Here is a 21,515-nt window from a genome sequence, read left to right as displayed (position 1 = left end):
GTGTGTTTTTTTTTTGTTGTCATTGGATGGTATTTGATTAGTGGGTTGAGACGTTGAGTTATTTGGAATCTTTGGATGAATGCCGGCTTTAGCTTTCAACCAAATAATAAAAACTTAACAATTGGATGCAAACTTGTGTTATGTTATGAGATAATACAATTAATCTATAAATCACCACAAGAGTAAGCACAACTCACAAAAATTACTGGAAAACAATTTCTCATTCAACCAATTGTCCCTAATCCGAGTACATCAATACTTATAGACTATCTAAAAGTTACTAAAAAATAAGAAAAATTTCACTTAATCATCTCAAACTTCTATTATCTTTTGTAATTACCTCCCAATATTTAAAAACTCTAAATTTAATGTATCGAACTTTTAATTTTTTGTAATGTCATTTATTTGTTAGGTTTTTCTGTTAAGTTCGGTCAAAAATCCCAAATTATTCCTTTTTTTTTTTTTTTTTTTTAATATAAAAAAATATGAAGATTGAAGTGTGGGTAGTTCTACAAATTCCCAAAAAATCTTTACCCACGCTTGAATTTTTGCAAAATTCTGTTTTTTTCTTTTCAAAAAACAATGGAGAGTATTTTGATAATTTTGACATCTCTTTGTTAGGATTTTACGAAAAAACTTAATGGAAGGATGACATTGCAAAAAATTTGAAGATTAATATGCTAAATTAAGAGTTTTTAAGCGTCGAGAGGGTAATTACAAAAATAATAAAAGTTTAGAGAGTTCATTAAATGAAGTTTCTCATTAAAAAAAGACCAAAAAAAAAAAAGGACAAAATGAATCAAAAACTACTATTTATATTTTGAATAAGACAGAAAGACATCAGCCTGCCAACTCCAAGTTATGATTCGGTATTTGTAAGGCAAGTAGAAACGGAATATTTTCAAGAAAACCTTGTAGATGCTGTTGGTATATTTTATATTTTCTAAATTAGGTTTAATAAGTTATTTCACTTTATGTTAGAATATTATTCTCCGTTATTATATTTATTTGTAATGTTTATTTTTTTCCTTAATTAGCTTAGGTCTACTTTAAGGTTTCTTGATCACTACTCATTGTCTTTCTATAAATAGAGAGTTATGTAATATTATTTGATACAGTGAGTATACAAGATATAGCCCATACGTCTCTCTCCGCTTCCGCACTCTTTTCTTTCTCTTTCATATTTTAGTATTTTATATTTTATATATATTTCAACATGGTATTAGAATCAAAAGTTTTGAGATCGAACCTTGACTCCGTCATCCCCCATTTCAATTAAATATTTTACGTGTTGGACCTAATCTATTAAAAGGAAGTTCGATCCCACACGTGAGGGAGTGTTAAAGTATTGATTAAATAATTAAATTTACTTATTCCTATCAATTTAAGTTTTTTTAAAAAATAGTAATTTAACATATGCAAAAGATTTTTTTTTTTAAAAAAAATTGATGAATTAAAGATTAATAATTTGAGTTTTATCGATGGTGGTTAAGGAATACACACTCGTACAAATTATTCCTCGTCTTCTCACATTTGACTGTAAAAACTCTCTGTATTTATGCCTTTTTTTGTCGCATTCTTTGGCGTTAACTGTGCAACTTTTTGAGGTAGCTTTCATACATGGCATGTGGCCCAACATGAATAAAACAATTATACCGCAAAAACGTGAAAAATAAATTTAATTGTTTAGTTATTTATAAAAGCTAAGAAATTTTTTAAAATTTAAGGTATGAATTTGAATTTTGCAATAAAAATTTTAGATATAAATCTTACTCGGACTCTATCAAAAAATTGTAGTTATTTTCATCTAGGCTTCTTCGATACGATTCATAATAAATAAATGCTACTATGAACATTTTCAAGTAAAATAGTCAATTTTACTATAGTTATGTTTAAGAGCATGGTTCGAGATTGTGTTTGACAAATATGACTTTTAAGTTAAAAAATGCTTTATTTTTAAGCTTTTGTTAAGTGCGTTTTGACCATTTGTATGCTTTTTATACCCTTAAAAGCGTTTTTAATTTTTTTTACTAAACGATTACTTTTTTCTTTAAATGAACTTTTTAAAAGTTAAAACACATTTTTAAGCTTATCCAAAGAACATCTAAACATGCCTAAGTAGAGTTACTCTGAAGGATAGTGATATACTGCACGCCCAGCGTGAATCAACAGTGATGCACGTCTGGCAAAATTTGTTTTTTAAAAAAATTAAAATTAAAAAAATAAAATAATAATAAAAATTTGTTTTTGGCCTGGCGTGCATCACTGTTGCTGTACACCGGGCGTGCTTCACTACCCTACTCTGAATACTCCTTGTCTTTTCCTCCTTTTTTTTTTTTTTTTTTTTTTTGGTTTTTTTAAAAAAAGGACAAAAAAAAAAACTTATATAAAATCTGAAGTGCCACTCCCATTTTCAAACTCTCTCTCACTCCCTGTCCCTGGCTTTTTGACAGAAAGTATTGGAAGTAGTAGTACCAAACTTTTTCCTGGTTTTGGCACAACCATGTCTTTCTCCCTTTCCAACAGACCTTGGTGTTTCACTTCCTCTACTGCAGGTTCCATTTCTGTCTGTGTCTGTGTCTGTGTCTCTGGACTTTTGTTGGTTCCTTGTTCTTAGGACCTTGCAAAACTTTCTTCAACTGGGTTTCTTGTTTTTATGTTGAATAATTGCTATCTAAATGAATTTTTTGTGGGTTCTTGGCTTTAAAGTTCATTCGATATTTCTTGGACTTGTTTTTATGTTGAATCGTTGTTATCTGTTTAAATCATTGTCATTGATTTCTTCCAATTTTAGAATTTGCTTTGGCTTTTAAATTTAATAAGGTAATCAAGTGTACGTAGCAAGCTCTAGGAAGCGGTTTGCAGTGGCGAAGTCCAATATTAAATAGTTGGCCTACTTTTTTTCGTTTTAGCTTATAAGTTGTTTGTGAAGAAATTCATGAGCCTATGATCTCATAAAATTTGTTCTATAAACATGCCCAAGTTCTTGTCTATAGGCCGCATAGGCGGTGTGGGATTATTCCTCGGGAAATTTCCAGCAACTTGTAGAACAAAAAAAATGTGACATGCCAGTCCTTTGAGGCCTTGCATGAGTTTCAAGTTGGAGGAGTTTTTTTTTTTTTTTAGAAAGAAAAAATGAAAATTGTTATTAGTAAAAGGAAATCTGTGTTCCATGTTGATCTAGACATGGAAGGAATATAGATGTAGGCAAAAGAAGTGTTACCTCTATATTTGGTGGACCTCGATGGGCAAAATCTGTTTCTTTTACTTTGGAAATGCTGTAGAAAAGGCAGTTTTGGGAAAATCAGTTTAAATAGATGGAGTAAGAATGTAAATCAAGAGTAAATTAATGAAAACCTGAAGAAAAAACTGAGAAAATGGTCTTAATTTGGTAATTTGATTTCGTATAATTAGCAAGAGTTTTTTTATGTCATGGATTTCCTATCTCATTGTATTGGTCACCTTGCATCATATATCCTTCTTGTTGAGTATAATGTGTGAGTGTAAAAAAGGATAGAGTCCCACATTGGAAAGATGTAAAAAGTGTGACCCATAGGCTTAAGCTTTTGGGTTGTGTGTCTCAACATGCTATATTATGGGTTCGCTAAAAGACTCTCCAAGATATCAATCCTCCTAAAACTTCTGTATTCTTGATTCATCCCATCAAGATGGGTGTTTGTTGACATTAAGATATCAAGATGGATGATAATCATAAAAGGAAGATAGGATAAGAAATGATCAGAAAGTTGGCATCAATTTTGGAGGTGGACAAAGAGTCATATAAGATGGTCTGATACCTGCACCTATATCAGATATAGGAAAAAATATGATTAACTGGAAGGAGCTACAAAGACTAGAGGTTGGATGTAGAGAACATTGACTAAGATGAAACTATTTGATGGATGACCTATTATTTTATTAGAAAATATTGCCCTCAATAATAGAATGACAATTCCTCTAAACTGGATTAGATGAAATTAACATCTGTTCTCACATGCATTATTAAAATGCATGGGATATGTGATATGTTAATTCTATTAAAATGCACGTGAGAATCACATGCTTTAAAGACAAATGTCAATTAATAGACTGAATTGGAGGAAATTGCTCCAACAAATTTCTCCATAAGAAAATCAAATAGAAAAATAGTGATTGCAACCGACCTCAAAATAGTGGGACTTTAAGATGTAGAAAATTTGATTCACTATAGAATTCTCTTACTACATATATTACAGATGTAGTTTGACTGAGTTCAATTGTCTTTCTATCGTTTTATATGCCATTTTCAGTTTCTGGTGGGATATTGTGTTCTCAAGCAGCTTCTGTGGTTCCTGGTTCAAATGTAGAAACAAAAGCCAAGAGTTCAGCATTGGTATGATGGTCCTGCATTCAGTTAAAATCATTTCCTTTGTATTCTGGCATTTTCGGTTAACTTTATTTATAAAAATGTTACTTTTTTATTCATACAGTGCTTTGAGGAGACTAAACAAAGAATTAAGAAAATGTTCAACAAGGTCGAACTTTCTCTTTCCTCATATGACACTGCCTGGGTAGCGATGGTCCCTTCTCCAAATTCCCTGCAGGCCCCTTTTTTCCCTCAGTGTGTAAATTGGTTATTGGATAATCAACTTTGTGATGGCTCGTGGGGTCTTCCTAATCGTGATCCCTTCTTAGTTAAAGACGCCCTCTTATCTACCTTAACATGTATCGTTGCGCTAAAGCAATGGGGTGTTGGTGAAGAACAAATGAATAATGGTATTTCTGATGTTCTTCTTGTTAAGTCTCCTCCATTATTTCCAATAGCTGGATATTCCTCTTTTTGCAGGCCTCTTCTTTATCGAGTCAAATATAGCTGCAGCTACCGATGAGAAGCAACTATCTCCTATTGGATTCGAGATAATATTTCCTGCTATGATCGAGTATGCCAAAAATTTGGATTTGAATATCCCTCTAGGAGCAACGAATTTACAAGCTTTGGTTCACAAGGGAGAGTTGGAGCTTAAAAGGTACAGTTATTATTCAGTTTTTGTTTTTGTTCAACTTTATTTTTTTATTTTCTACTTTTTTATGCTTGTGTTTGTATATGACCCTGACAAAAATGGGCATGTTGTAAGTTCTTTCCTCTCAGACTTGGGATGTAAAGCTATTGGGGCCATAAAATTGAGTACTGGCCACAAAAAATTGAGTCACCTTGCTCAAACTTGGTTGGCCTAGTTCGCTTGGTTTGTTGAAACAGTTATATTTTACTTTGAATCAAGGGTGGAACAATAAGACCGTTCATATATGAAATACACTCTTCTTAATGCTGTAGAATAGCAGTAGAAAGAGAAACGAATGTTTTAGTTTCTGAATGATTTCCCTAATTTTCTCTGACTGAACCATCCCATATCTAATTCTAGAGGCTATGGAAGCAACTCAGAAGGAAGGAGGACCTACTTAGCATATGTTTCAGAGGGACTGGGGAAGTCACAGAACTGGGAAATGGTCATGAAATATCAAAGAGAGAATGGATCACTGTTTAATTCGCCGGCCACCACAGCAGCTGCTTTTACTCACCATAAGAATTCTGGTTGCCTTGAGTACCTCTGTTCACTCCTAGAGAAGTTTGGAAATGCAGGTTCCTCCCTCCAAAGTTGTCTATAGTTTGCTATGTAGTTTGAGTTACGTTTCTGAATTCTCTGACAGTTAAATTGGTTATTCCCAAATGGTTTTTTTTTTGTTTTTTTTCTTCCAGTTCCTACGGTTTATCCACTAGATATATATGTGCGTCTTTTTATGATTGATAGTCTTGAAAGGTTGGGAATTGATCGTCATTTCAGAGAGGAGATTAAAAGTGTATTGGATGAAACGTACAGGTAGTGTCCTTTTCTGATGAATGCACCAAATATGGTGTGTTAGCTAGTAACTTTGAAGAATAATTCATTCATCCTACTCTCTGTAATTAATTTTGTAATACAGACATTGGTTTGAATTTGTGGATTGCATATAGTTAACATTTATTGGAACCATGACATTCGCCATCAAACAGATACTGGCTTCAGGGAAAGGAAGAAGTATTTTTAGATACTGCCACCTGTGCAATGGCCTTTCGGATGTTACGCGTTAATGGATATGATGTTTCTTCAGGTACTTGGTGATTTAGGAGAGATGGCCTACAGGATTTTGATTGGTCAGGAAAGGTTTAACTAACTCCTTATCTTGTTCTGTAGATCCATTTACCCACTTTTCACTGGAGGATCATTTCTCCAGCACCCTTGGAGGATATTTGAATGACACTGGTGCTGTCTTGGAATTATTTAGGGCTTCAGAAATCATCATACATCCTGATGAATCAATTATGGAGAAACAAAATTTCTTGACAAGACATTTCCTGAGACAAGAATTATCAAATGGATCGATTCACACAGATCGACTGAACAAATATCTTGTCCAAGAGGTTCTCCTGCCATAAAACACCTTTCACTGATTTAGTGATGTTCGTTTTTAGTTACCACGAAAAGTGGTGTTCATTTTAATAATCCAAGGCAACTCCCAGAAAACTGCGACCTTTGATCATTTCAGGTGGACAATGCTCTAAAGTTTCCCTACCATGCAAATCTGGAACGGTTATCAAACAGGAGAGCCATTGAGCATTACAACAAAAATAATACAAGGATTTTAAAAACTTCGTATTGGTAAAACTACGGTGGTTTTTTTTTTTTTTTTTTTTTTGCATATTCTTTTCTCTCTATGAAGATTTTAGCTGTGGCAAGGAATTGGCCATTATTAGTTTGAACTACTGCTTTATCCTTTTTACTCTTCTTATGTCAGTTCTTTAAATATTGGCAACGAAGATTTCTTGAAACTGGCAGTGGAAGACTTCAACATTTGCCAATCAATCCATCGCGAAGAACTCGGTCATCTTGCAAGGTGCATATCTTTATCTACTTTCAACTGCCATGATTTTGTTACTGGCATTTCTTGGAATTTTCAATTATAGCAGGCTCAATGTTGGCACATGCAACATGATAAGTTGGCATAATAACCTAGAAGCAACTTTAGCCTTTCTTTTGCATACTGTACTGGAAGCAACTTTCAGTGGTTTTTTTTTCCTCTTAAAAATCATTTTAGGCTGGAATCACTGGTTTTACCAGGCTCCTGTTGCTAGTGGTTGCTACTTAAACACGATATCAAGAAAAATTAATGTGATTGTGAGTCATTGAGGTAGCTTTTTGGTTTAATTTATGAAAGGAAGCTGAATATTATCTTGTGTTTGTATATTTTCATTTTCATGTAAGCAGGTGGGTTACAGAGAACAGATTAGACAAGCTAAAGTTTGCTAGGCAGAAGCTGGCCTACTGTTACTTCTCTGCTGTGGCAACTCTTGCTCCCGCTGAACTTTCTGATGCCCGAATATCATGGGCCAAAAGTGGGGTGCTCACAACAGTGGTTGATGATTTCTTTGACGTTGGAGGTTCTGAAGAGGAATTGGTAAACCTCATACACCTGGTTGAGAAGTATGTTTCCCTATTTTCTCATTCCTTTTCTGCTTTTGTTGAATCCCTCATCACTCTGTCATTTGTCTTTCCATTATGAAACTGATGGTGCTATGGGAACTGACCACAGGTGGGATGTAAATGTCAGCACTGATTGTTGTTCTGAGAAAGTTGAAATTATATTTTCAGCACTTCACAGTACAATCTGTGAGATTGGAGACAAAGCATTAACATGGCAAGGGCGTAGCGTGATAAGTGACGTAATTGACATTGTGAGATGAACTGTTCTCTTTTTTCATATTATTATTGCTATTCTCTTTTCTAATAGTGTTACTGATCTCCCCTAAGGCTCTAACTGGTACAATTACTTAACTTCAAGTTGTCACTTTAAAGTAACCTAAAGAGTTCTGAAGACTGATTTAATTATTAGCCTTAGAAATAGAGGTTATGTATGAGGAATAGTGTTGGAATTGGTTCATTTTCATCTCTTACGGAGACTTTCCTGAAATGTGAGTTTAGATGGCATCTGAAAAAAGAAAAAAAGAAAATTCTTGAAGAGGTTTCTCGTTTTGGATTTATTTATTCATTCGAACAGATATGATGTGTTTCATGCTTTCAATGCAGTGGTTGAATTTACTCAAGTCTATGTTGAAGGAAGCTGAGTGGTTGAGGGACAAGTCAGTGCCAACAATGGACGAGTATATGACAAATGGGTACATAACATTTGCCTTAGGACCTATTGTCCTCCCAGCCCTTTATTTTATTGGACCTAAGCTTTCGGAAGAGGTTGTTCGAGCTCCAGAAATCCATCATCTATTTGAGCTTATGAGCACTTGCGGGCGTCTTCTGAATGATATACACAGCTTTAAGGTACAAGAACCTCTCCTTCACCATGTAAAATGTTAGGGAGATTGACCCATTCAGCAGTGTTCATAATAGACCCAAGTATGCTATATTAACCACTTTCATTGTGACATCTATCCAATGTGCAACTTAACTTTTTTACATTTACACACGTATACTCAACAATCTTCATCTGACGTGTGATTTCATCACTGCATCACTACACTCGACCTCGAACGATTATTAATCTTATGGTAGTCGTTTCTAGGATCACTTGTGAGGGCTATGTGAGCTTTATCCATGCAATGCACCTTTGTTCCAACAACTAAAGGGACCTACCATCCAAGCATGCACATCATCTCCCTTCTAATTACCCGCATGTGTGAGTCTATCACTATATCACTACATTCTTCTTCAAACAAAGGTTTTATCAGTCTTATGGGTCATCTTCAGGATCACTTGTGTGGGCCATGTGAGCTTTATCTGTACCATGCAACTTTGTCCTTGCTCCAATTATGAAAGATACCTACCATCTGTATATGTGCACCATCTCCGCTTCAACGGCAAAGGGACAACTATTTGTCCACCATACCTTATACCACCATTGACTCTCATACCACTTTGAGAGAGATTGACACATTGGGGAGCCTTCAAGTAAGACCATAATATTACATATTTGAATATCACTCAATCAAAAAACTTATACTTTTGGGGTTTAGGCCTAATTATGTTATATTAATCACTCACACCTTAACCTTTCTATACTCACACGCGTATACTCCACATAAAAGAGAAAGAGAATAAAAAAAAGGAAAAATGTTAGTAATATCTCTTTCGATATGGTTTGTTTTAGAGTTAGTAATCTCTTTTAACTATGTTGCAGAGGGAGTCTGATGAAGGGAAACTGAATGCTGTGTCATTGTGCATAATTCATGGTGATGGCATCAATACTGAGGAAGAGGTGATTAAGGAGATGAAGAGTTTTATTGCTAGCAAGAGGAGAGAACTGCTGAAACTAGTTTTGCAGGAAAAGGGCAGTGTGGTTCCAAGAGCTTGCAAGGATTTGTTTTGGAATATGATCAGAGTGCTTCACACATTTTACAGGAAGGATGATGGATTCACTTCAGATGAGATGATCAATGCCGTAAATGCAATAATTGAAGAACCCATTGTTCTTAATGTATTGTAAAAGTTCATGTTAGAATACTTGTTGGGGACGTAATTCGTTATGTTCGAGCATATGCAACAATTGGAGCCTAAAAACATTGCCAGCATATGAAAAGAATGTTCATGAAGAACATAGTATTGAGGACACAGAAGGGCCTACTTTTTTCCTTAATGGGGCTCTTTCGGGCAGCATTGAGATTTTGATTTCAAAAAATTAAATATGCAATCATGCTGATCTAACATTATTTGAGTATATATTGTTTGAATCATGTTACTTTTTGATCCCCTGATTTCTCTTTGGAATCTGACGTAGCGGATAGTGTGGGATAAAAGAAAAGGAAAGAAAAAGTATTGCGACGTCTTTTCTCTTAGGGAAAACTTTACAAAATTCTCCTAAAAACTCTCAACTAAGGTATTGAACTCTTAATTTCTTTCGGTTACTCTCTTCCGTTAAGTTTTTTTTGTTAAATTTTGTCAAAATTCTTAAAATACTCATGCTTTTTTTATTTTTATTTTTATTTATTTTTAATTTTTTAAAACAGTAAAAAAATTGTAAAGATGTTTCGTTATAAAAAATAAACGCTTAATCTTACCAATTTTTTATTTAATAAAAAAGAGTATTTTCATAATATTTAACAAAAAATTCTAATGAAAGGGATAAATTAAAAGAAATTAAAAGTTCGATAGTTTTAATTGAGAATTTTTAAACTTTAGAAGTACTTTCAAAACACGAGCTTTTGTGAAGTAAGCCTTTATTTTTCATACTCTCCCTCTTGGTTTACATACAATTCGCAGAACTCCTACCTCCAGCCATGCACTTCACCCCCCAATACTTCGGCTCTGCTTCCACATAGCTAAAATAGAAAAAATAAATAAATAAATAATGCTAGCTTAAATAAAAAGTAAATTCATAGATAGTTCAAGAAAAAAAAGAAAAAGAAAAAAAAACTCATGGATAAATGGAGATGAACGGTCAATATTCAACAAAGAAAAGTATCAAGTGTCACTGTTTTTGGAGAATGATAAGAGGAAGAAAGAGAGTGAAGGAATATAGCTTTTCTTCTTTAACAAGTTCATCTACTTACAACCTGCAGTTTTGGAAGACAGCTTGTCCAACCTTGTAATTGTAAGTCATTATTTGTCTTTTGTTTTTAGTTTTTGATCAAATTTTTTGTTTGCATAATAACTGTCAACCTTAAGTTGTTTGAGGTTGTAAAAGTAAAAGAAAAAAAGAGAAAGTGATTCTTGCTCCGAGAGGCAAGCATAATACCTCCCCTTTATTTTCCCTTTTTCTGTATTTATTTTCTTTTCGCCTTTGAATCTGAGTTTAAAGAGGAAGAAGGAAATATATAAGAAGTTTTGTGGTTCTGCCAAGCCTTGTTCCTCCATTGGGTGAAGAGTGAAGACAAGAAGAGTAAGGAGAGCTCTTCCATCCAAAGACAGTGAGTAATGATATACTTTTAATCATCATCTTCAAACATTTATTTATGTATACTCAAAGAAGTTCTCTCTTAAAACACACAAAAAGTTAAAACATAATATTCTCCTTCTTTTAGAGAGAAGCTCCTCCTTCTCTCTAAAAGAAGCTTTCCACCTCCTTGTGAGGTTCACCTTCCACCTTGTGTGGCTGCCTGAGGGAGGAGGGATGGAATTTTCTCCCTTCCTCCTCCCTTCCACCCTTGTTCTCCTTCATTTTCTTCTCTTTTTCTCTTGTTTTCCCCTTTTGTTCTGTCTTTTGTTTCCAGTCTTTTTTTCACCTTCACAGCAGCTCCCATCACTCCACCATCACCGTTCATCACAGTTCCATCTCCGCCACAGATCGGCCGAGCCCAGCCTCCACCTGCCATCCATAAGCCTCCGCAGCCCCCAAACTGGTGTTTCTAGATTTGGTTTTTTTAAAACCCGATCTTTCAACATCAGGTCGCTCCTCCATCACACGTGCCTCCCCACCATGCTCTACAGCCTCTCAGCTTCCCAACGCAACCATCTGCACCTCCGTTCGGCCAACACTCGCCGGAGCGTGAGCCACACGCGCCCGAGAGTAGATCTTACTCGCGGACGCATGGTACACACGCTCCGGAGCGTGGCTCCTCCGCTCTGCCCTTCGCCCGCATACCTCCACCCCTACCGGTGTTTGGTGGTATTTTGTTCCATTGCCGCTGATGCTGAGGGGTTTTTGCTTTCTTTCTTGTTCTTTGCTTTGCTTTGTGTCTTGTATTTATGTTTGTTGTGTTTTTCTGGGTATTTATCTCTTCGAGCTACTCTTGTTTGATATTTTTGTGGAGATTGCTTCATCAACCGGAGATCAGTTCTCCCCCTACAGCAGATCCAGATGGGAATTCGGTGCCTCTCCTTCAACAGCTTCCTTTTGGAGGGTGTTGTTGCTTCAAAGCTAGTCAGATCTTTGGCTTGCTTAAAACATCACTTTGATGATGCCATTTCTTGGTCTGTTGACCAAGATCCAGAGGACCGGGCCAATTTTTGGCCCATTTCCTATTTGTTCGTATTTTCTGCATTGTATTGCTGTTTTGGGTTTGTTGTTGGAGAGCCTTACCCCTTTTCGGTTTTTTAGTCATGTACCCTATCCTTATTTGCTTTAAAAAAAAAAAAAAAAAAAAAAAGTTCTCTCTTGATTGGATAACATTTTTATTTAGTAGACAGCATGGTACCGAAAATTACCTCTTTAATTTTTTTTACAAGCCTTTGTTGATCCAAATGCTGATTTACATTGTCATATCATCCCAGTTGTATGACAGTTGTATAATAGTACTAAATATCGTTGCTCTTTGAGATACGACTCGACATATCTAAAAAGAGTAATGCTTCGTACAAACAACTTTTTGACATATATATGTCAGCATTTAACACCCTTTAATGCTCTCTAAACACATGCTAACATGTGTCGAGAGTTGTAAAATAATTGAAAGTCTACCATTTCTCATCTAAAAGATTTTCATTTTTTTTTTTTTTTTTGCTAGAACATATTTTAAGGACAGAAAGTTCTTACAAATTGGTCTTGTGGAAAATTTCTTATAAAACAATTTTTAAAAGTGACGTGTCTTTAGCAGATAAGAAAACACATTGTTTTTAATGAGTAATGCTTGGGAGTGTTACTTTTTCCGGAATTCATCGAGAAAAAGTGATGTGGGATGGCAACATGGTAATGTAAAAGAGTAATGTTAAATGGAAAATTACTTTTTTACTATCTTACGTCACTTTTTTAAGAAAAAGTGATGCTCTCAAACTTTACTCTTTTTTAATAGCAGAATATGTTGTTTGATGCTCTCTCTCTCTCTCTCTCTCTCTCTATATATATATATATATATATATATACACTTATGTGCTGTAGGTAAAACTGTAGTACATCTCCAGTAAAAAATAAAAAAAGAGGTCCATGAGGGAATTCTTACTATTACCATGCATAACCGATCTAGCTTCTATTCTATTGTACTATGCTCCTAACCCCTTTTGGATATAATGACAGATTAAACATGGAAATAAAGGCTGCATCAACTGTTCTTGAGAAAGATAATTATGGAGATTGGTGTGTTGGGATAAAATCCTATCTCATGGCTCAAGATCTTTGGAACATTATTGAATCCACCATTGAACCTCCTAAGCAAGAAGATGATGAAGCTGCTTTTAAGGACTGGAGCAACAAGAATTTAATGGCTGTACAGCTCATTCAGAATTCCTGCGGACCGGACACAGTTTGTGAGATTAAGGAGATTAATTCCGCGAAAATCGCTTGGAATACTTTGGCTGAAAAGTATAACGTGCCCAAAAATACTGATACAGGTCTCTCTCTCTTTCTCTCTTTGAATAATGCATGTGCTTGAACATTAATTTTAAATGGATTAAGGAGATTAAAAACTGCAAGACCACTACAAGCCAGTCAATAAAGAAATGTAAATGGCTATCAAAAAATGTAGCTGCTAGCTATAGCTCCCAAGAAAATCCTTAAAAAAAAAAAAAGAAAGTTCTCACCTAATCCCCAATTCCCAAAATCATTGTCTATAAGAAACTTTTCACCCGTCTAAATAAATTTTAGGAAAAATATATTTTACCCCCTGAATTATCCACCCATTTACACTTTGACCTTCAATATTTAAAAAGTGACACTTGACCCCCCTAAACTTCCAAATTGTTTCAATTCGATCATTCTGACTTTTTCTTTCTCAAAATTCCCCCATTGCAAGTTTTAAAAAAATTAAAAAAATTAAAGGGTGGCCAGCCACCCCTTAATTTTAATTTTAATTTTTTAATTTAATTTAATTTATTTATTTATTTTTAACTTGGGATGAGGGCATTTTGGGAAAAAAAATTCAGAATGGTCGAATTGCAACAATTTGGAAGTTTGGGAGGGGGGTCAAATGTCACTTTTTAAACATTGGAGGTCAAAGTGCAAATTGGTGAATAGTTTAAGGGGGGTAAAATGTATTTTCCCCACAAATTTTAGACTGTCTCCACCAGGGCCAGCTCAATGGCTAGGCCACTGAGACGGTCGCCTAGGGCCCCCAGTTAGTAAGGCTCAAAATTTTTTTTAATAAGGCCCAAATTTTTTTTTAATAAGGCCTAATTTTATTTTATTTTAATTTTTTTTTAACTTAAGGCCTAATTTTTTTTTTTTTTTTTTTTAAATAAGGCCCAAAATTTTTTCCCATAAAAATTTAATGCCTCTAAAATAAGGCCACAATATAATAAGTCCATTGTAAAATAAGACCAATTAACCCAAAGAAACAAATATGCCACATCAATTTTTTTGGGCAACTAGTTAAAAGTTAAACTTAAAAGTCATGAATCAACAATGAGAATGAAAATAATAATAATATTATAAAAATATAATAATATTATAAAAATAAATATTATTTAATTAATATTTAAATATTAAAAAAAATAAGGTCCAATTTCAAAATTTCGCCTAAAGCCTCCAAATACATTGAGCCGGCCCTAATCTCCACTTACTTGGGCAGGTAAGTCTCTTTTTCACATAGTTTCGAAGAATTTTAAGAAAAAAATGTTGATATTTATTGGGAAGATTTTTGGTTGATGGATTTTACTTTCTAAGTTTTGATTCTTATTAAAGAATTTAGCCTAGGTTTTAATTTTATGAAGGAGGGTTTAAAAGTGTCAGGAAATTCCATTTCGACTAAAATGAAGAGATGGAAACATCATCCTCAATCTCATTTGATTTGGTCGAATTTTCACGAAGAAAAAGATGGCAGGGAATGTTGATTATATAGCCTTAATCAAGGCTGTGCAAAGTGGAGATTGGAAGAGTGCAAAGGAGTTCCTCAAGCTCCACCCCAATGCATTGAGTGAAAAGATCACATTTATGGGGAAGACAGCGCTTCACATTGCAGTCTCTGCAGGGCATGTGCATATAGTGGAGGAGATGGTGGAGCGAATGTCGGAAGAAAACTTGGAAATACGAGACAAAGACGGATGCACGGCTCTGGTCGAGACAACAAGTGCAGGAAACCGCCGGATGGCAGAGTTTATGCTCAGAAAGAACAAACACTTGGTGAGCATTGGGAACTTCAGAGGAATCCTTCCTGTTGTTATGGCCGTTGAATTCGGGTATAAAGATTTGGCTCGATATCTCTATTCTCTCACGCCGTTGGAGGATCTAATGCCTGAGAAAGGCATCAGCGGAGCTACGCTTTGCACGCAGGCTATATATACTCGGATGTTAGGTAAGAAACTAATTAACGTACAACTTCAGATTTTTCGTTAAATCCTATCGGAGGGGTATAAATTTTCAAAATAATTTTTTTATTTTCTAAGACAAAAAGGGAAAAAAAAAAATTGCAAGGATTTAGGCCAGTCACGATTTAATAAAATTTTAAAATTAAAATACTCATACTTGAATCTTTGATTTTTTTTTTTAATTTTTAATTTTTTAATTTTTTTTAAGGGGAATTTTGATAGGATTTAATAGAAAATCCTAACGAAAGGGTAAAATTGACAAAAAAAAATGAAAGATTAATAGATTAAATTGAGGGTTTTTGAAGTTTAAGAGAGTAATTGCAAAAGATGCGACAATTCAGGAGGGTTAAGTGAAGTTCTCCCTTTTAAGTACAATCTATTAATTATAGTCGATGGTGATTCATGGCCTTAAGAAAATTTTCAAAGTGGTTAGACTCCTAAAATGAGAATCCTCAATCCTATTAGTATTAACCGTCTTCGGTCTTACTGATGCCCTCATGGGGCTAGGTCATGCTATGACTTAGTCGGACTTGAGAAAGCGCTTGCGGTTCCTACAGTTTAAGTCCCTATTGTTCGGCTCCTAGCGAGTAACTGCTACTATGATTTGGCCTACTTTTTTGCTTAAAAAAAAAGTGTTATCCATTAATTAATGGCCGTTATTTCCGACGATATGAAATCTTAGCAAGATAATTTCCTCTCTGCACATGTTTGATTGTTTTTTTTGTCCGTATGTACGCTGGTGCAATACAACAGATATTGCTCTACATTTAATCCAGCGTTATCGGCCTTTGGCTCTTGCTTTAGACAAAGAGGATGTCTCCCCTTTGTATGCCTTGGCTTCTATGCCTTACGCATTTCCGAGTGGAAGTCGGCTTGTGTTTTGGAAACGATGGATCTACTCTTGTAAGTATCACTAGATCTCTTTTCTCTTTTCATTACAATGTTCTACGATTATGCACATATATACTTAACTCTCCGAAGTATACTCTTTTTCTGTTTTGGCTTCCCATGTTTAAAAAGTAACATTTCGCGTCCCCTGCCAAAAGAATGTCTTGGTCGTATTTGCATGCCACGTTTTTAGTATTTGGTAACATTGCAACATAGCCTAGGAATTGCTCATGCGAGATTTGCTAATGATTCTTTTACTATCCAATTCTTACTTCATTAACATTTTCTGTTGAAAGATATACACATTGAATCAGCTCGTGCCACCAAAGAAATTCGTTTGAACATTCAACAAGTAGAAAAACGACAAAGCAATCAAGTAAAAACTATGGGATCAGGTATGTTTTTACCCAAAATTTCTCTCCCTAAGGTTTGGCTTGTAACTCTGGATCATAATTCTGGCAACTTCATTTTTTTTTTCTTCTCTTATGATAAAATAATAAAACCCATGACACCCTCTTAACATAGAAAACAGTAATCTAGTAAAGACTTTTAAGGTATGTTTGTTATGAGGATTAAATCCACCAAATAGAATAGCTATTTTATAGTTTGGTAAGATTTTTAATCTCAAAATAGCTACTTCCATGAGAATGATCGACTATTCTTTAAATTAAGGAATAGTCATTCCTCTAAAAAAATAATAAGAGGAATAGCTAATACTTTAAGAAGAGACAATATATTTTTTTTAAAAAAACCAACAATATATATATATATATATATTTTTTGAATCGGCCACCAAATTTCGTTGGAATTTGCTGGAATCCTCCCTCTGGCTGCCGGAGTTCACCATCGATGGCCAACAAAGTTTCACCTTCTTAAACAAATAGAGCCTTTGTTTTTGTTTTTTTTTCTTTTTTCTTTTAATAAAAAAAATGTGGGTATTTAGTAATTTTGTTTAATTCCTGTAAAAGCATATATGTTTTCACCGAACTAGAGAATATAAATAGCTATTCCATTCTGCCTACCAAATGCTTCATTATTTGTTTGTGCCAGCAACAACAATAAGATTTGTCCAGTGGTGCTCTTATAGAGAAGGAACCTAATCATATTGTACATTATTATGTTGACTAGCTTGTAGATTTAGTGATGAGAATATTCACAAACTGTAAAACATATAGTTTATTAATTGAGAAATGTGTTTTTTTTGGCATTCTGACGTCTATCTCGTTTACATTTTCGTTGAGTTGGCATGCTCCATCTACTATTAGTATTTTTTTTCTTTTTAATTTAGGTTGGATGGAACATGCTAATTCAATATAGATGTACACGAGATGAACGTCAAGATGCAAAGAAGTATTTCTCTTATTAATTATAAATAATTTACTCTATTTTTAGCAATAATTTTCTAATGTTGTTGAGTGTCGTTTTTACTTTGCAGTGCTAGCTGTATTGCAACAAATAGTGTCGTCAACTCTCCTTAACCTCTTTGGTATATATATATATATATATATATATTGCATCTACTCAATTAATTAATCTCATTTTTCAATTAATTTTTTTGAACTTTTCGTTTTGTTTTGTTTTTTTTTTTTCGTATTTGGACTAAATATTTGCAAAGGTGTGATGCATTTATATGAAATGAAGTTGGCCCATGTCCAGTCGCATGAACTCCTGCGCAACATGTGCGAAGAGATATCAATTTCAAACGACGAAGAGAGAAGGAGAGTTAGTGGCGTTTATTCAGCCATCTTCCGAGCAATCAAGGAAGGGATTTTTGAGTTTGTTTATGAGATTGTTAGAGGAAATCCAGATCTGGTGTGGAGCAGCGATTGGAACGGCAGAAACATATTTCAGAGTGCAGTTTTACATCGTCAAGCTAAAATCTTTAGCCTTATATACAGGCTTCAGGTGAAGAACGCGATGGTATATGCTAATGATGACTCCTACTTCAATATATTACATATGGCGGGGATGTCAGCAGATTCCACCCAGCTTAATCGTATCCCAGGTGCAGCATTGCAGATGCAACGAGAGCTACAATGGTTTAAGGTCATCTCTTTTGCTTTATATTTCTTTGCTATGCCAGCATTCCTTGCTAGCTAGCTATAATATTCCAAATACTAGATATTTAGAACATCTCTAGTCGTAATGATTGTTTTAACTATTATACTTTCAATACAAAATTCAACAAATTATTTATTTTACTCTCTACTTTTTTTAAATATTTATTTTTCAATTAAAAAGATAGTAAACTATTGTCCTCAATATTATATTCACTCAATGTGATACAATGATTCACTGTAGGGAACATTTTACTTTGAAACATCTTGTATGAGCCCTTTAAAGCATTGGCTGATAAGGGAGAACGGAGAGTAGTTAAAAGTGGAGAGAGAAAATGGGGGAAGCGTGTATATATATATATATATTGAGTAATGTTATTTAGAACTTGTTGGTGATTGCGTTTGAGAAATAAAACTTTTAAGTCAAAAAGTGCTTTTTGACAAAAGCTTTATTTTTAAGCGTTTACCAAAAGTGTGTTTTGGCAATTTTTAGGCTTTTTAGACCCTTAAAAGCGCTTTTAATTTTTTTACCAAGTGAATACTTTTTTCTTTAAATGGACTTTTTAAGTGTTTAAAGCACTTTTGTACCCCTCTAACGTTCCAAACAAGCCCTTAGTAGACTACTATACAACTAAGATGACGTGGTAGCAGTGAAAGTCAGTCCTTAGATTTATTTTTGCAAGTGTTAATTTAATGGTTGATTTTCACAGTCACATGATTAAGTTGTATGGTAGTAATATATAACAGTCTACTAAATAGCACTACTCACAATATATATATATATATATATATTGCAAATGCATTTGGTGGAAAAGTTGAGTAATGTATTTAGTAGACTTTTGTACAATTGTTATCGAACTGGATGACGTGGCAATAAAAATCAGTCATTGGATCAACATTTGTAAATTTTTTTTTTTAAAAAAAATTACTAATCAAATGGCTTATTTTTACTGCTACATCATCCAGTTTTATGACATTTGTATAAGAATCTACTAAATAGAATTACTCGAAAAAGTTTTACATTGTGAACCACAAGATGAGAAATTGAAATCTTCTCACGTCTCAATTAGAAAAATGAGTAATGCTATATAGTAGACTGCTATACGAGTGGTATACAATTTGATGATGTGGCAATGAAGATTAGCCATTGGATCAACAATTGAAAGAAAAAAAAAAAATAAAAAAAAATCAATTGTTGATTTTTACTCCCATATCATCCTAGTTGTATGATAGTTATATAGCAGAATACTAAATAACATTAAAATGTAAGGTTTATTTGTTTAGCTGTTTGGATAGCATAAATTTTTTGAACCTTAATTTGATTATGATATTGCTAGGGGTAGGGTTTGCTTGTGGGAAAAAGCTAGGTTCAAAAAAAGTCAACGACAACTACATAATTTGAGATGTTCTGGGGATGTAAACAGTAATTGGAATTGCTACATTAAAATGGATGGAAGTATCTTCATCAAATAAAATTGTTTTTGAAGTGAGGCATGCAACATCACTCTTTCACTGATATGTGATTTTATGTTTCTTTTGGTAGCCCTTTTTTCTAAGAGTTTGACTAACAAATGCAGGAGGTGGAGAGCATTGTTTTTCCGAAGGTTACAGAAGCTTTAAACAAGGATAAATTGAAGCCCCGAGAATTGTTTACAAAGAATCACAAGAATCTGATGAAAGAGGGAGAGCAATGGATGAAAGATACAGCAACTTCTTGTACAGTGGTAGGTGCTCTCATTGCCACCATTATGTTTGCTGCAGCCTTTACTGTTCCAGGCGGTAACGACCAAAACACAGGCTTCCCAATCTTCTTAAATGAAAATGTGTTTATGCTCTTTATAGTATCTGATTCCCTATCACTCTTTTCCTCTGCAACTTCAGTATTAATGTTCTTGGGTATCCTAACAACGCGCTATGCAGAGGAAGATTTCCTCAAATCCTTACCTACAAAAATGATAATAGGACTTTCCACTCTTTTCTTTTCTATTGTATCCATGATGATAGCCTTCTGTGCCGCTCTTCTACTTATGTTACGTGGACAATCGTGGTTTGCCATTCCTGTTATTTGTTTGGCTAGTGTTCCAGTCACTTTGTTCGCATTGATGCAGTTCCCCCTTCTTGTTGACATGTTCATTTCAACTTACGGATCAGGCATCTTCGACAGGAAAATGAAACGCTGGGTGTAACTTATTCATTTTGCTATATGTTTTATTGGTGTTCCATTAATAGTTAGCATTCTAGCCAAAACTGATTCGTTATTATTATTATTATTATTTTTAATTGGACGGATGAATGATAAATTTTCAGCTGCCTTATGTTGCTTATTTTGTTATTCTTTCTGGTTTTAATCCTATTATCATTTCCACAAATAAGTCATTGATTATCCATTATAAATTTTTACTCTTTTCTTATTTTCTAATTCCCTTATTTACTTTGGCAAATGATAAAATACTTTTTAATCCAGTAAATTATATCCACAACAGGTCGACCTTAGGAGATTACTTTCAAAACCAAAATAAGTTTTGTTGGGTTCCAAGTTTATTAGTGTTCTTCTTCTACTCTACAAGGCTATTAATAATCATTAGCATAAAAGAAAAAACTACAATACTTTAATTTGAAGAGGAAATGAATAACATATTTCTAGATCTGACCTTTTGTATATCACGTATATTTACCCGAGACCACACACTTGACAGTTTTCGATTAACTGACTTTTTCTCCTCTTCTGAAAGTAATCTCTTAGACTACTTTTCTTTAAGTTAATGGGCAGTAAGATGGCTAGACAAAGCAAGAGAAACTATCCAAACATAATTATTAAAAAAAAAATTATCCAAGAACTTAACCTGAAACTTAGAGGATGACACAAGAATAATAATTCTTTGTAAATTCTCTCAAAGTTTCGGTGAAATTTTCATAGTTTATGAATTCAAATAAAAGAAAGTAAATTCAAAATTTTGAAAGAATAATATCTAATTCTTTTTCTTTTTTTTTTAATTTTTTTTTTAATTTTTAAGTTTTAAGGGGAAATCATTTAAGTCGCATTAATTGATAAATGATCATGGTATAAAGCTCTTACATCATAGAGTAAAAGTTCAGAGAAAATCATAGTCAAAGCTACAAGGTTACAGGTTATAGATACATATATGACAATCTTTTAACTAATATAGAAAGCAAAATGATATTGAAATATTTTAATTTAACTAAGAAAAGGATGATAATAAACCAAACTCACTTGACCTCACTACCACCCAAAAAAAAAAAAAAAAAAAAGGGTCTTTAGCGATAACTAAAAGTTGTTGCTAAAAGTCTTTAGGTCGTCGCTAATGATTATAAACAATTAACTTTTGTTGTCGCGATTATCTCGTCGATAATACAC

General features: G+C 33.9%; 2 protein-coding genes across 2 annotated transcripts; both read left to right on the top strand.

Moving 5' to 3' along the window:
- Positions 1-2,446: 2,446 nt before the first annotated feature.
- On the top strand, positions 2,447-9,738 carry GA2 (Terpenoid cyclases/Protein prenyltransferases superfamily protein). The gene is made up of 14 exons (XM_059588731.2): positions 2,447-2,555; positions 4,290-4,372; positions 4,470-4,755; positions 4,826-5,006; positions 5,400-5,617; positions 5,735-5,855; positions 6,029-6,126; positions 6,210-6,436; positions 6,562-6,674; positions 6,811-6,909; positions 7,281-7,496; positions 7,606-7,747; positions 8,100-8,345; positions 9,202-9,738. Exons 1-14 carry the CDS (start codon positions 2,504-2,506, stop codon positions 9,505-9,507), a joined length of 2,388 nt encoding a protein of 795 aa, XP_059444714.2. The 5' UTR covers positions 2,447-2,503; the 3' UTR covers positions 9,508-9,738.
- A 3,238-nt stretch (positions 9,739-12,976) lies between these two features.
- Positions 12,977-20,325, top strand: LOC132174010 (uncharacterized). Its single transcript, XM_088514586.1, has 7 exons — positions 12,977-13,283; positions 14,711-15,181; positions 15,948-16,097; positions 16,379-16,477; positions 17,518-17,568; positions 17,698-18,128; positions 19,717-20,325. Exons 1-7 carry the CDS (start codon positions 12,977-12,979, stop codon positions 20,323-20,325), a joined length of 2,118 nt encoding a protein of 705 aa, XP_088370712.1.
- Positions 20,326-21,515: the final 1,190 nt, after the last annotated feature.

The sequence above is a fragment of the Corylus avellana genome, chromosome 3 (genome assembly GCF_965113065.1).
Source record: "Corylus avellana chromosome 3, dhCorAvel1.hap1.2, whole genome shotgun sequence".
In the NCBI taxonomy this organism is placed as follows: Eukaryota; Viridiplantae; Streptophyta; class Magnoliopsida; order Fagales; family Betulaceae; genus Corylus; species Corylus avellana.
Note: the sequence above shows the minus strand (reverse complement) of the source record. Positions and strands in the feature narration are given on the sequence as shown.